This window comes from Lynx canadensis, chromosome X (assembly GCF_007474595.2).
Source record: "Lynx canadensis isolate LIC74 chromosome X, mLynCan4.pri.v2, whole genome shotgun sequence".
In the NCBI taxonomy this organism is placed as follows: Eukaryota; Metazoa; Chordata; class Mammalia; order Carnivora; family Felidae; genus Lynx; species Lynx canadensis.
Window position 1 is genome coordinate 11,837,830 of NC_044321.2, and position 16,409 is coordinate 11,854,238.

Genomic DNA, 16,409 nt, shown 5'->3' on the forward strand with positions numbered 1-16,409 from the left:
GGATGCAACTTCAGATATGGTCATCAGGAAAGACAGCTCTAAAGAGACAACATTTGGGGCAGCTGGGTGGCTGAGTCCGTTAAGCAGTGATTCTTGATTTCAACTCGGGGCATGATCTCGCGGTTTGTGAGTTCAAGCCCTGAGTTGGGCCCTGTGCTGATAGTGCGGAGCCTGCTTGGGATGCTCTCTCTCTCTCTCTCTCGCTCTCGCTCTTGCTCTCTACTCCTCCCCCACTCTATCAAAATAAATAAATAGATAGATAGGTAAATAAATAAATAAAGAGACAACATTTAAACTGAGAACTAAATGATGAGAAAAACCCAGTCATGTAAATCTCGGCAAAGAGTGGTCCAAACAATAGGAACAGCAAAGGAAATGTTCTGAGATAGGAATGAACAGGGGAAGAGGCGCCTGGGTGGCTCAGTCAGTTAAGTATCTGACTTTGGCCCAGGTCATGATCTCACGGATCGGTTTGTGAGGTTGAGCCCTGTGTCAAGCTCTGCGCTAAGAACATAGAGCCTGCTTCAGATTCTCTGTCTTGCTCTCTGCCCCTCCCTGCTCACTCTCTGTCTCTAGGTAAATAAATAAATGAACATTTTTAAAAAAAGGAATGAAGAGGGGAAGACTAGTGTGGGTGGGACAGAATGAGAGAGGGAACTTGAACTCCGCTGTTAGATATTTAGAAAAAGCCCTATAAGGGCACCCAGGTGGCTCAGTCAGTTAAGCGTCCAGCTCTTGGTTTTGGCTCAGGTCATGATCTCATGGTTCATGAATTCCAGCCTGGCATCAGGCTCTGTGGTGACAGCGTAGGGATTCTCTCTGTCTCCCTCTGTCTCTCTCTCTCTCTCAAAATAAATAACACTTTTTTAAAAAGCCCTATAATGAGAATTGTTGATTTGGAGCGACTACACAAAAACTCTGCATGCAAAGACCTCTATTTCTACAAATCAGAGCTACCAAATAGGTTTTTTGTATGTAGCCATTCACCCATCCTGGACCCATGACAGACATTATTAATCAGTCACAGAACTTTTTCCTTCTGAGCCTAGACAAATACACAAAACTCAGCATAGTTATTCAGGTAGCCACTACAAACAGCTTTAAGTTGACAGATGAGTTGAAACCTATTTGCCATCCTAGGAAAGATTATGAAAATGCTACCCTGGAGGGCCTGTGTACTTGAATGAACAGAAAATTTTGATGGTTCACAGAATTGATTTAATGCACTGTGCTTTGTGATTGTGCCAATAGCTTACATTGAGGGAATCTGTGTTTAACTCCTCACGACTCCCATTTCCCACTTAGCTTACTACATCATCTATATGAGGAAACAGGATTTTTCTCAGGACTAAAATGCAAGAAAAACTGTGTTTCTAAAAAAAAAAAAAAAAAAGAAAAACAAAACACCAAAAGGTTGATTTTTATCTTAAGAAAACAGGAAAACCTTAAAATGATTGCTATTTCCTCTTTTCTATTGCTGTTCAAAAGCTTAGGGGCAAATCTTTGTCCCAAGTTAACAACTGTTCTGGATCTGGTGGCCTGCATACTTAAATGCTAATCTTATCATTGGCTGCTTTATTCTCTTTACATCAAGTTCCCCTTTCCCTGGCTCCTTAAGCTATTTGTTTTATCCAGTAATGTCAATATTTTAGTAAGCCGCCTCAAATTGTCCATGGAAGAAGGTAAGGCAGAAGTCATTATAAAAATCAACTCAGTGATTTATACAGGCTGTATTTGGACCATATTCTGTGAGTTCATTTTCCAGGCAAAAATGACTGACAGTTGAAACATTTTATAAATGAGGCAGGGTTCTCAGGGTCAGGGTGAGCTTAATACAACTGTTCTGTTGAAACTTGTTCTTTTCTCTGTGTTCCTTGTAGCGCAACATTTTGTATAGTCCCACTATCTTCAAGCCAGAAATGATATGGAGGGTGGGAAGGAAAGAAAAACTAAATATGCTATCACGAAATTATATTGTTGGCATATGAAGAAATAAATGTAGCAAATCTTACTGCTAGGAAAGGAGGAATGTTATCTATCTACACATGTGAAAAATATAAATATTCAATGAAGATTTATTGAGAATTTATTGTGTAAAGAAGTATACTAAGGCCCATAAAAGTGGCTTCCTGTGTTTGCTACCCAAAATATCCCTACTAATCAAATCAAGAAGACTTGTGCTTACCAAATCCTTTTCCACCTATCAGCCCCTTGCCACATCTTCTCTTTCTCATCATTTCTTGTCACATTGAGTCCCAAGTTGGGACAACTTCAGACTCTAAGCTCCTTGAAGCTCATCTCCTTTGTTACGGGAGCATGTACTCAAAAAATAGGATTTGAATTAATGAATCAGATTTCTGCACAGGGGTAGAAAAGCTGGTTATAACCTTCACATTTCTCTTGTGGACCCAGAGTTTTAAGTGGAGAGAGTAAGGCTAGCACAGTGATTTCAGAGCGCACACAGGGCTGCAACCAGAGTTTCAGTCTCATTGTGGTCGTGTCTCTACAGGCCGTAGACAGCCGAAGCTCACTGGGTGCCTAGCCAAGGTCATCTGGAGGAGGCATCAGGAAATACAGGAATTCTGTTTACTCCACTAGTCTGTCTAGCACTTAAGGTTGGCTGAGGGACTAGAAAAAACATTGGCCCATAGTTCTGGTTGAGAGGATGTGAAAACTGGCACAAAGGGGCAGTTTCAAATTCTAGTTCAAATGTGAAAACTGGCCTGAACAAACTCAGGTAAAGTGGACATGAAAATAGCGGGAAAGGGACACGGCTGCGTGACTCGTCCAATGCTTGCGTTTCCCTACTGAGCCACGTGCTCTCAGTACATTCAGTCTTCATGTTTGCAAATGGGAGAAACCTGAGAAAATCATTCTCTCTACACGAGGCTCGTAAGCCTGCAGTCTGATTGCACCCGACAAAATGTCGCCAGCGCTCAGTTCCCAGACCCGGGAGTGTTTCTCTAGAGACAAGGGGAGGCCGCCCACGCGATCTCAAATTCCTACGATCAAGTCCCGCCTGGTAGGAGGGAGCGCTAGGGGCTCAGGGCAAGCGGGGCAAGCGGGGCCAGAGCGGAGCGCAGGGGCGTAACCAAGGTGGAGGGCTGGGCCCAGGGGGAGCTCAGGGCGGTGGCCCGGGTGGGGAGGCGCGGCTGTGGCCGGGCGGGAGGGGCCAGGCCGCGGACTACGGAGAGCACGGTCGGGGGGCGTGGTCAGGGCAGCACGTAAGGACGTGAAGGGGCGTGGTCCTGCCCTGTGGGGAGAGGCCTAAATGAGAGGGGCGTGGCCTAGGCGGTGGGGCGTGACGGTGGGGCGTGGCTATGATGGCCCCCCGCACTAGCGGCAGGTCCCGGGACTAGAGCTAGCCGCCAAGGTTCGCGCTCTGGAGAAACGCTAAGGTAAGGGCCGGTAGCCGACTGGAGTGGGGGCTACAGCGGAGACACGCCGACTCGGGGAGGGCTGAGACCCTCCTCACACCCCCCGCCCCACCACGCCAGGTCTCAGACTCGGGACAGCTGTTGGTCCAGCGAGAATTGCCGGGGTCCCCGCGGGGCGCCGCTCTTTCACCCCCGCAGCCCTATTCTACCATGGGACTCATCAACTAGATGGCTGCACCTCCTTAGGGTTATTGCACTTGCGGGGAAACAGTTGTCTGAGGGAATTTGGCGGGGAGGCGTGAGGGCAGTTCCCTAGGAGAGAGCGCTGCCAGGGGTGGTTGGATGTGAATTAACTCAAGTCCAACCTGCTGTGAAATAGGTGTAGACAGGGGTAAGGGCTACAAAATCTCAGATTGCAGTTCCGGAAACCAAGGCGCGACAAACTGGGACTAACTTGGGTCTGGATTGTATTTCCCCCCCACCCCCGATTATACCAAGGTCTGTGGACGGAGTCCCAGCCACCCCCAAGGCAGGGACTCAGCATCACAGCTGTGTCACGTGGACGAATCTGAGCCTTCTCCATTCCGCAGTTACTTCTGGCCTTTTTGTTTTGTGCCCCGCCCCAGAACTGAAGGAAAAACGCCTAAGTACATTTTTGATAGTTATGAGTCTTTGTGGCATTCACTGCTAAGCGCTGCTACCTTAAGGCTGGTGGCAACTCTTTAATATTAATGTAAGCACCCTCCCGTCCCCTGTATTTTCCCTGGGAAAATTTGAGAAATACAGAAGTTAATGTGTACACCTGAATTTGGTTCGAACTTGTTCTCTCCCAGCGTCTGAATACTACAGACTATATTGCTTTCTGCTTCTCCTTCTTAGTCCTTTACAGATAATGTGGCCACCTCCTCTCTGCTATTAAAAGCCTTGCTGGAATAAGGAAAGGAGTAGCCAGATTTTCGGGTGAGGGAAGCTCCCCAGCCCCTACCCCTTATCTGCCTGCACATCCCTCAGAATATGTTGGAATATGGAAAACCTTTCAGCTATCTAGGGCCTTTCTCAGATAATTTTTATGTCAGAACCAGGACTGAAATTCACCAGAAGGCCAAGATCATCAAGGGCACGGTTCTCTGTGCCTGTACACACCGGCCCTGTTCTCCCTGGAGCCAGGCGAAAGGTTGTGACCACTCACAGTTGGGACTCGATAAAGAATGTGAATTGTGAGTGAATGAGAGAACTTGAATATTTTGGAAATCTGATGGGAGGAAGAAAATTCCATCTCATCGGCACCACAGGGGAGCTTGGTTGTGGCACACAAAACAGTTACTGGAAATGTATTTTGAAACCTTTGGCCACCCCAGATTGGGATCACGATCTTGGGGAAGAAGTGGGTGAGAGGAAGAAGCTCCGTTTTCTCGTCAAGACGTGACAGCTTAACCTTTCATTTACATTTCAGGGCATATTGCAAAAGACTGGCTTCCTTTGGAACTCAGGAGGTGAGAAAATGGAGAGTCAGTCTAATGAAAATTAAGGAATTTTCTTCAGTGTAATTGTAACCTTTAGTTAGTACTTTTTTTTTTCTGTCTGTTTTGCATACATATAAATGGCTTAATCAGGCAGAGTTCAAACTACAGCTGACCCTTGAACAGCACAGGGATTAGGGGACACCAACCCCCTGCCCAGTCGAAAATCCATCTATAACTTTTGACTCCCCCTAAAACATAACTACTAATAGCCTAGTGTTGATCAAAAACCTTACCAATAACATAGCCAATTAACATATTTTGTGTATTATATGTATTATATACTATATTACAATAAAGGAAGCTAGGGGCACCTGGGTGGCTCAGTCAGTTGAGCCTCCGATTCTTGGTTTTAGCTCAGGTCATGATCTCACGGTTCATGAGTTCAAGCCCTATGTCAGGCTCTGTGCTGCCAACCCGGAGCCTGCTTGGGATCCTCTCTCTCCCTCTTTCTCTGCCCGTCCCCTGCTCGCTCTCTCTCTCTCTCAAAATAAATAAATAAACTTTAAAGTAAGCTAGAGAAAAGAATATTAAGAGAATCATACGGAAGAGAAAATACATTTACCCTACTGTACTGTATTTGTTGAAAAGAAACCCACAGGGGCGCCTCGGTGGCTCAGTCGGTTGAGTGTCCGACTTCGGCTCAGGTCATGATCTCATGGTTCACTAGTTCGGGCCCCGCATTGGGCTCTGTGCTGACAGCTCGGAGCCTGGAGCCTGCTTCCGATTCTGTGTCTCCCTCTCTCTCTGACTCTCCCCCCATTCATGCTCTCTCTCTGTCTCAAAAGTAAATAAACGTTAAAAAAAATTAAAAAAAAAAAAAAGAAACCCACATACAAATGGAGCTGTGTTGTTCAAGGATCAACTCTCCCTATCATTTAATAAATACATAATTTATTAATGATTCTTTAAAAGCTTTTAGAATCTTTTTTTCATACATTTCTAAGTCTGCAAAACATCAGACAAAGGACATGTTAGTAAAAGTTAAGGATGTACATAAATAATTAGTGATAGCAAAGGCATATAGTGAAAAAAATGGAGCGCTCCTGGGGCCCATTCAAGCTACTGTCCCATCTTTAAGAACAAACTTAAATAAGGATGCATTTTCTGTGAAATCTAGTAATGTATACTAGTAGTTCATTGTTATATATAATGTTTGATAAACATTATTTATGGTTTTTACAAGTTAAGGTTTTATGAGATCAACAGGTAAATTTAACTATCAATAAATTATAATTTTAATATAACAGAGGGGATTATCTTTAGGCTTTGGCATAAATAACCTCACGTGTTGCTACAGGTATTGTAGCCCAGCATTAGCCAAGTTGAGTTTCTGTTTATTTGAATTTTCCTGGAACCCTCCTCACCCCTGACCTTCCATGCTCTGTTCCTTCCTTGATCGCCTTTGACTCTTCCTTCTGTCTCTTGGCTTCCTCACTGCACTTTGTCAGTCTCCCTCTATACACCTGTTACTCCTGGGGGAGGGAAGGGAATTTTCTTCTCTCTCTGACCTCAGGACCTCTCCTGAGCACCAGGGCTGCACTGACTCTCTCCTAGACTTTTCCTCCCGCTGTCCCCTTGGACCTCAACTCCGTAAGATTCACGGGAAGAGTGACCTCTTTCCCTTCCCACCTGCTCCTTGAGCGGGCTTATTTCTCTCTCCAGGGACTCATCCTCCTTCTACCGTCAACGTCATCCCTCCATAAAATCATGGGGCCTTCTTCAACTTCTTCCCTCTTCTCTCTTCCAGTTGAGTGCCGGATCCTAGGTTTTTTTTACCCAAGTGGCAGTCTCTTGCATACAGAGTACCTTGGTTCATCGCTACTGTCACTGTCCCGTCAGCGCTTCATATTCTGTCACTTGGATTCCTGGAATTTCATTTCAAACTCAAGTGCCCAAATCTGAGCTGCTCCTGTCCCACCCGAAACCTGTTCTGCACACTGTGGTGCTCATCTCGGTTCCTGGCAACTCCGTCCTTCTAGCTGATTAGGCGGAGAATCTTTCAGTCATCCTTGAGTCCTTTCTTTCACATCTTACGGGCTGTCTCTCCAGGATACAGCCAACACCCAACTGCTTCTCGCCACCTCCACTACGACATCCTTCGTTCCAGCCCCTGGATTATTCTGAGTGATCTCCCTGCTTCTTTCCTGCCTCCCATCCCAGTTGATTTCCAGTAGGCACCCTGAATGATCTTTTAAAGATCCAGATCAGGTTGTGTCCTTTCTCTGCTCCCAAAACTCCATTGTGTCCCCCATTTCACTTAGAGCGGGGGTTTCCACTCAGGGGTGATTCCCCTTCTCCAAGGAACATCAGCGGTGTCAGGACACATTTTTGGTGGTCGTAATGGAGGGAGCGTGTCATCGGCATCTAATGGGTAGGGGCCAGGGATGCTGCTAACCATCGTACAATGTATGGGACAGCCCCCAAACAGAGTTATCTGGTCAAATGTCAACAATGTCAAGGGTGAGAGATGCTGAATTAGAGACAGAACCTTGACAGTGGCCTAGAAATCTACTTGATCTGGCATTCATGATCTCTCCACCTTGTCTCCTACTACCGTCCTGCTAGTCCACTCTGCTCCTGCCGTGTTGGGCTCCTTACTATCCCTTGTATGTGCCAGCCATGCTCCCGCCTCAGGATCTCTGCATAGGCAATTCCGTCTTCCTGGAATACCCTTCCCCCGATAGCCCCAGAACTAATTCCTTCATTTCCTTCAACTTTTTGCTCAGACTTCACCTTCTCAGTAAGGCCTCCTTCAAGCGATTTATTTCAAAAACAACACTCCTTTCCCAGTGGCACTCCAGAGTCAGCTCATCCTGCTCTACTTTTCACTGAATTTATTTTAATTGTCCGTGCAACTGACTTATGTGTTACGTTGCTGTTTATCATCTGTCTCCCCGACTAGAATGTAATTTCCACCAGGATAGGGACTTTGTTTTATTTCCTCGGTGATCCGAGACCAGGGTCTGGCATTTGGTAGCTGCTTGATTGACGTCCTGATGAACGAAAGGATGAAAGAGTGATGGATTGAATGAAGGATGGTTGGAGGAATCTCCTTGTCACGGACCTTCCCGCGTCCGTTCTGCCCACTCCCATCCATCCTGCGCTGTGCGCATGGAGTCCTCAGAAACCATCCTGTATACGTGGAATAATACCTGAGGGTCTTCCAGCCTCCTGGAAATTCATATTCTTCAAGTTAATCTCCAGTCCCATCCAGCTTCACCTTCAGCTGCGTCACCTGGGCGTCTGCTTGGCCAGCACCTTAACAAATATTCATAACAGACTTGGGATAATGGGAAATTCAGATACACTTGGCTTTGTAACAAAACGGGATTTTTTGGTCTAAAAATATAAAAAAATAATCCTCAGAGACTATGTTCACTGCAGTGAGGTCAGCAGCATTCTTAGAAGACAGAGAAATGGTTCAGGTTTCTAGACCCTGCGCACAGCCCACAACTTGGTGGGCTTTGTGAAAGAAGATGACCAAGAGCTGAGGGTACCAGCGGGCTCGCTGGAACTTTGTGTACTCCTTACCCCTAGAGAGCGAGTCCAGAAGCGGGCAGGAGATACTTCCTCTGGGCCGGGTGTCATCAGCCACCAGCCTCAGTGTCGTGCACAGACAGCATGACTGCAGAAAGCAGGGCAGTCGCCCAAGGAATGAGCACAGCCCTGGCCATGCCACGGTACTTTCCTGATGGCTCTCTGTGGAGCTAGACCAAGGATCATTCACCCAGACTTCGCTGGGCACCACGCTCACATGCTTCAGATCCCCACACAGCCTCTTATGCAGGGCCAAGTGGGTACCCACTTGTCTGTACAACTCCCCTGGCAGTCAGACACACACTTGGCTGTGTCTTATCGCAACTTTCCCTTTGAAGGACAACCAGCATGTCCCTTCTTTTGAGTATATGTTGTACTTATCATTGGGTTCCTGGGAGTTACTAAGTCTCCTTTTCCATTTAGATTGTTAAGCAAGAAAGGAGTCCTTTTCGATATGTTTGCCGACCTCTCTCTGACACTGGGATTGATTATTGAATAAGCTCAAGGTTCTGCCCATTTCAACCTCAGTTGTCCTCTCCAGCCTTGACTACTAAACACTCCTGCCTCCCCAAATGTCCTCATCATCCCTGACATTGCCCCTATCTCTCTAGCTTTGCCTCTCCTGTTCAAATTGTCTCTCTCCTGTGACACATGGTCCAGATGCTGTCCCCTGCTAAAATTTAGAGCCTCTGCCCTCTGTGTTCTCATTGAATTAAGTCAGAGCTGCCATCACATCTGGCTTTGATTAGGAAGTATTTGTTTAATTATACTAAGTGAAATAATACAGGCACAGAGGGAAAATGTTGTATGAGTCCACTTACATGAATTATCTGGAATAGGCAAATACATAGAGGCAGAAAGTAGACCAGGGGGTGCTGGGGGGGGGGGCTGGGGAGGATTGGGGAGTTATTGTTTAACAGGGATACAGTTTATGCCGGGAATGATGAAAGCTTGGGGTATAGATACTGGTGATGGTTACACAACGTTGTGAATGTGATATTTCATGCCACTGAATTGTACACTTTAAAAAGGTTAAAATGGTAAAAATTATGTACATTTTTCCATAATATAAAAAGGTAACTAAAAAAAACCAGAAAAGTTACATGTTTAATAGTTTTTTATAGATTGTAAGTTTGTGGGAATGGGGAGAAAACATGACTTTTTCGTCTTCACTCGGTGCTTTGCATGAGATAATCACTCATTATTGCTTCAAGTCAGGAACGGAAATCAATGAAAAGAAGCACAGAATTCAGGCAAGATTTCCCCATACCTCTTAGCAATTTTTAAAATTTTATTTTATTGTTGGGGTGCCTGGGTGGCTCAGTCAGGTAAGCGTCCAACTTTGGCTCAGGTCATGATCTCACGGTTCATGAGTCCATGCCCCACTTTGGGCTCTGTGCTGACAGCTCAGAGCCTGGATCCTGCTTTGGATTCTGTGTCTCCCTCTCTCTCTGTCCCTCCCCTGCTCGTTCTCTCTCTCCCTCTCTCCCTGTCTCTCTATATATCAAAAATAAGTAAACATTGAAGAAAAAAGAAAAAAATGTTACCGTCAAATTGATTTTATCAGAAAGAACCTTCTGTAGTTGGAATTGTTTAATGGCATTGTCTCAAAAAGAAAACAAAAAACATGAAATTAAAAATTGTCCCAAACTGCTTTCTGTTTTCTTAGTGTTTGCATTTATAGCATCAGTAGCATTTTAGCAAACTCGATTTGAATAATAAGAACTTTCATTTATACAACACTTACCAGCTTTTCTGAGAGCTTTTTCAGCCCTTAGACCATTTGAAGTCACAGAAAGAGTCAACGTCATGTATAGCATTACTGAACAAATGTTTCTCCTTCTTCTCTGGTTCTAGATTCTTTCTTGCATAAGATGAAGTGTGTACATTAAGCCTTATTCTTACATATTTCAGTTCATATAATCCTTTTACTCTGCTGATCTGCAATTATAAATTATACAGTTTCATGCTGCACATAGTCTTACAAGTTAGAAAAAAGCATAAAGGTCTTGATATGACTCTCATCCAAGATTAGGGTGGAGATATCAAGAGAGAGGTGAAATGTTTACATGAAGGGATAGGCAGGTACTGAGAAAATATCAGGTTACTGGGCTTTTTTGCCACGTTTTTAATTTTGGAAAATTGATTGTTTTCATATTCTGTCCATAAACAACACCAGAGGGTATTTTCTACAGATGATTTTTGTGGAGAAGAAACTATAAATTTGGAGATATTTTCCTATGGAAAACAATCATGGATAAGTTTCTAAGATGTCGACCTTTTGCTTCAAAGTAATACAGAGAGGGGAAGTAGAAGAGAGGGTAGATGCTTGGCCACCAGCAGATGATTGTTGGAATAAAGTATTGGGTATAGAGGTGGTTTTATTATAGTATTTCCACTGTTTGTACGAATTTGAAGTTTGCCAAAAGAAAAAATTAAGGACAAAAAAGAAATAGATTCTGAAAGGAGGTAGCCGATGGTCTATTATTTCATACACCTGATGAGTTAATTCAGTGAATGGAGGGATTTGAAAATGAGGTACTTTTATTTGGCACAAGGCACTATCAAGATAATATCTTGAGAAGCAGCCTGTGTGGCTCTGTCAGTTGAGCATCCGACTCCTAATTTTGGCTCAGGTCATGATCCCAGGGTCATGGGATCAAGCCCCGTGTTGGGCTCTGTGCTGAGCACGGAACCTACCTGGGATTTTTTTTCTCTCTCTCTCTGCCCCTCCCCTGCTCGTGTGTACGTGCACGCATGCTCTCTCTCTCTTGAATAAATAAACATTAAAAAAACCTGATAATATCTTGAAAGTTTATTACCAATCTATATTTGAAATCTGCATAGCTTAAAGAAGGTACATATTGACATGCCGCCCCAAAATGTGTATGCGTATGTATACGCACACACACATAAAACTAAACAAAAGTGATTTTATGTTGGTTTGAGAATTTCTGATACCTGTTGGCAATGCAAACATAGTTTAGTTGTCGCTGATCTAAAGACCCCAGGTAAGGAGTTAGGCCTGCAGGCGAGGAGGCTCCATGGGATTCAGAACTTTCTACCAGTCCCCTTTAATGCAGCGACCATGCATCTTTGCTTCCTGTGTTCAGTGTGTTCACTGGCAAAGTGATGTATACAACAGGGTACATGGCACCAGGTTTCAAGGCTGGCTGCTTGCCACAGGTCACTTTACAGTACTTGGCCAGACACATGGCTCGTTGATGGTCATGAAGGGTTCTGCCTGGAACCCTCACTGGTTCCTTTCAGGTAGTAACAGGAAGTAACTCTCCTTCCTGTTTTTACTGGACACACTTCAGGTGTGATTTTTTTTTTCTCTCCTTTCCCTTAGATGTAGACCTCTCCTCTAGCTCAGATCTAGCAAGGTTAAGGGCAGCAGCACAGGGGAGAAGAGCTAGTTCACCGCCAGTTAAAACCAGTGAAGTACATGAAGAGAGGAAAGGGTGAAATGAGAACATTTGCCTCTTTGCTCAGCATTGCTAGGGATCATTATTTCTCTTTTTATGCCTTTGGGCACCTCTCCTTCCCCCACCATTGCCAGACAGTTGAGAGGCCTCTAATAGGCTGAAGGCACAATCTGAGGAGTCATGGTTTCCCTTCCCGTATGATGTGCATTTCAAGAGGCCCTGAGCAGGAGAAATTAATGGCATACCTGGAAGGTAGAGTTCGTGCCTTGTTCGGCTTTGCATCCCGGCACCCAACATGGTGCCTGGAACAAAGGAAATGACGATAAATGTTGAAATACAAACGTTTACTGGCAGAACTTCCATCCCTGTGAGACCAGCTTAGACTCATATTTAGCTATGGCCCTCCTTCAGATCGTACAGAACTTTGGGGGTCCTTCAGATCTTACAGGTAGGGATTGGGGCCCTACCCTTAAATGGCAAGCATTCCAAAGTGTTTCAGAAGTATAAATAACCCCACAAATGGGTGACAGTGGCATCTAGGAAAAGGAAAAACCCTTCATACTGTCTTAGAACATTCTGGCATCACTTCACAGTTTGTGGTTCTTGAAATTAGTTAAGATCAACATCTTCTCTATCGCCAAGGAAGTGTGCCCAGGTCACTGAGTGGCCATCAGGTGCCAGACAGTAAGAGATACAGCTACGGGAGAGACAGACATGGTCCCTACCACCATGGGGCTCGGCTGCCAGGAAGGTGGCGTCATAAAGTACATTCCTGATCAGGTGTTCAACTGCAAGGAGCACCATGAGGGAGACGAGGGTGCTGGGCTCACCTGGTGAGTGCCGGTCAGGGGAGGCTTCTAGGAAGTGATGCTGGAGTGGAACACCTGGAGGGGGGTGGGGGGGGAAGAACCAGGTGGGGATGGAGGGAGAGTGGTCCAGAGAAGGAGGAGCATCTGTACAAGCCCTGAGGCCAGAGGGAGCATAGGGAGCGGGAAGAACCGGAGTCCTTGTGGCTGGTGTGCAGGCAGAAGTGGGAAGGAGACTTGACAGCAAAGGATCTTTCCTGCTGGAGTGGCAGGTAATTTTCAGGAAGAGGAGTGGATTAACTCTTGACTCATTCCCCCTCCACCCCTCCGCACCCCCGCCCCACCATGTGTGCTCAGAGTCCTAATGTTGTTGCCCTACTCAGAGCTTCTGCTCGATGGTCACCCTCGGTTGTTTACAGCTTCGCCTTCTCTGTCCTCCTCCCTCTAGGTTATTAGGTTCCTGCATGTTATTTCGGGCCTGATCAACATTTCAAGCTAAACATGGTGGTGATGAGTATCCTCAGGGCCATTCTGCAAGCCTCTCCATGCAGGTCACCGTGGAGAAGATTCCAGATCCCCAGCTCCGTGCCGGCGAGGCCCTGCAGCCTCTACACCTGCACGTACAAAACCCGGAACCGAGCCTGTGAGTACCCCGTTGCCTTCGAGAGAGCGAAAGGCTGGTTTCGTAGCAATCACGTGTGTCCTGCTTATCCACGTGCTGTCAGTGGCATTCCAGAGTGGGATTCTGTGCCCTAAGAACCGTGAGAACAGCTACTTGTTTCTCTACTTGTCTTCTCAGATAAATGTGGAAAATTCTTTTCCCCCAGGTTCATTGAGATGTAGTTGCCACATAACATTGTGTAAGTCGAAGTTGTGCAGCGTGATGATTTGATACACGTATATTGCAAAACCGTCATAAGGTTCAGAAAGTCCTTTCCTTGACCGATTCTAACATGTTCAAAGGATGTCGTGCCGAAATAGGACAAGGGAGATGTCCCAGTTTCCGGTACTCTGGAACCTGTTCTGTGCTGTTGTGGTTAGCAGTGGTCTTCTTACTAACGTGGATCCACAGACGGCGAGTTCTCCCCGTGAATCCTAACGTTCTGCAAGTTGCGTATTCACGTTTGCCAGCAGGTCAGTGGCTTCGCGCTCTGGAATATTCTTTCCCGAGAGACAAACTGCAGAGTTAATTCCAGCCGAGCAGCTTGCCAGCGTGTGCTCTGCTGTCAGTGCGGCATCAAGGGAGGCGGCAGATGGTCTCTCCTGCCACCTCCCGCATCCCGTTCTTCTCCTGAGACACCAGCTACCTGGCACATCCCTGTGGTGCAGGGATTGTCCACCGAGGCACTACTGACCGGGGGGATGGGCCACTCTGTGATGTTGCACGTGAAGCGTGCACTGTAGGGTGATTAGCTGCATCCCTGCCCTGTATCCACAGTGGTCATCCACAGAGATGACAGTTGCACCCTCACCCAGTTAGAACAACAATAAATGTCAGCAGACATTACTAAATGAGCTCTGCGGGAGACAGAATTGCCCTGGTTAAAAATCAGTGGGACAAGAGGAGAGAATAAGAATGCATGTTTTTGTGGAGAGGTGAGTTTGAATTTGTGGAGAGGTAAAATGCCTAAGTATATTGTGAAAGAGGAATTTTTCATATTTTCTATTATCTTAAAGGAATTGACGCAGGGTTTTCAAATGTTGGTTTCCTCCTAAGTCTGGGTTTCTCTGCTTTTTCTCTCTGGGTTTTCTCTCTTTTGACATCATAAGCACATACTAAAAAAAGAAGGTAAGAAAGGAATGCTTTTATATCAGTAGTACTAATCTAGCTAAATCCAAGGACTTGAAACTTCTTCACAAATGCATTTTTATTATGAATTTACTTTGTTTCCTCTAACATTGACAATGTTCTCATTAAAATGAATTGGTCGGAGTCATAATAAATTTCTGGTTGCTGGGTGTGGCTTCCTACCAGCAGACCCACATCCTACTGGGACTGGCTTATTCTCAACACTGGCATTTTGTGGTCTGAGGCTTCAAATGGAAAAAAAGAGTCATATTTATGTAACTACCAAAGTTTTACTTTTTTTTTTTTTTAACAGAGAGTTGAAAGATAAAGGTCTAAAGTCCAACATACATATGTCTTGCTTCTTTTAGTGCTGACAAACAAAACGCGGTGGCTTGGGGAGGTGTGGGCTTTCCTTGATTAATTTTTCACATCAGATGTTCTTGTTTTTAACTTACTAAGAGAAACAGGCGACAGTCATGATTTGGTTTTGCTTTTGGCATATTGCTCTGCCCCTCCTGTTTTCACTGGGGAGAATATTGTAATTTCTGCTGCTCTGAGCCACTGGCAGCTTAATACGACGGCAGAAGGCCCCGTTGTGTACTTGTGTGACCAAGAATGACCCAAGATCGTTGAGGGCTAGAAAAGATAACCTGCAAAGCCCGTAGCTAGTGGCCGCCGTACAGTGAGGACTGTGTTGGCAAGTACTCCTACTCCTAGTACTACGATTATCGTCATCACCGTCCTTATCGTCATAGGCTCAGTGCCCCCATCAGATGTTTTTGTGACCATTTTTAAGATTGGGTTAAGTGGGCGGCGCCTGGGTGGCTCAGTCGGTTGAGCGTCCGACTTCGGCTCAGGTCATGATCTCACAGTCTGTGAGTTCGAGCCCCGCATTGGGCTCTGTGCTGATGGCTCAGAGCCTGGAGCCTGCTTCCGATTCTGTGTCTCCCTCTCTCTCTGCCCCTTCTCTGCTCATGCTCTCTCTCTGTCTCAAAAATAAAATAAAAACATTAAGAAAAAAAAAAAGATTGGGTTAAGCGGAATGAGGAGTAAATGAAGTAGGAGGATATGGCAAATTCAGGAAGCAGCATTTTACTAGGGCCTTGGGCTCTGGGATTCACCTTCAGTCCCTGCTTCTCACCTCCCAGGGAATCATTGGCTGTCGACTCAGATCACTGTTCGCTGTTATCTCAAGTAGCAGACAGTGTTGACAGTCCTAATTTGGGGACTTGTAGTATGATAAAATAAAGCTAAAAGCCTGCCCCTGTTACCCAAGATGAAAATAAAATCAAATTCACTTAGTATATCTTCTACTGAAATTTATGTTAATTGTCACATAAAACATTCAGTGTTAGAGTAGATCAGAAAATGAAGCCCAACAGTCAACAATAAAAAAGTCTAATTAAAAACAGATCAAAGACCTTACTTAACAGACACCTCACCAAAGAAGATCTATAGATGGCAAATAAGAATATAAAAAGATGCCCCACTATGTGATCTGTGATCAGGGAAATACAAACTAACACAATAATAAGATATCACCAAACACCTATTACAGTGGCCAAATTCCAGAACACTGAGCATGCCGAGTGGGTATGAGGGTGTGGAGCAACACAAACTCTTACTCATTGCTGGTGAAAATGGTGCAGCCACCCTGCAAGATAACTTGGCAGTTTCTTTCAGAACTAAATATATCCTTGCCATACAATTCAGCAATCATGTACCTTGGTATTTACCCAGCATTGTTTTAAACTCATGTCTATACAAAAACCTACACATGGATATTTACAGCAGCTTCATTCATAATTGCCAAAACTTGGAAACAGCCAAGAGGTCCTGCAGTACTTGAATGGATGCCTTATGTATGGTGTATCCAGACAATGGAATTTTATATCCTCACTGAAAAGAAATGAGCTATGAAACCAGGAAGAGAAATGTAGGAACCTTAA

At 45.1% G+C, this 16,409-nt stretch overlaps 1 protein-coding gene across 4 annotated transcripts in view; it reads left to right on the top strand.

Annotated features, from left to right (window-relative positions):
* Positions 1-3,301: 3,301 nt before the first annotated feature.
* CA5B (carbonic anhydrase 5B) overlaps positions 3,302-16,409 on the top strand; it is a 51,119-nt gene continuing 38,011 nt past the window's right edge. The window contains exons 1-3 of one of the 4 annotated variants that reach the window (XM_030305049.1): positions 3,318-3,398; positions 4,831-4,870; positions 13,120-13,314. In XM_030305049.1, coding sequence (XP_030160909.1) covers positions 13,173-13,314 — 142 coding nt within the window. In that variant the 5' untranslated portion in view covers positions 3,318-3,398; positions 4,831-4,870; positions 13,120-13,172. Of the gene's footprint in view, positions 3,399-4,830; positions 4,871-13,119; positions 13,315-13,609; positions 13,806-16,409 lie in introns of those variants that run through there. The other 3 variants (XM_030305048.2, XM_030305051.1, XM_030305052.1) reach the window with 3 other exon arrangements.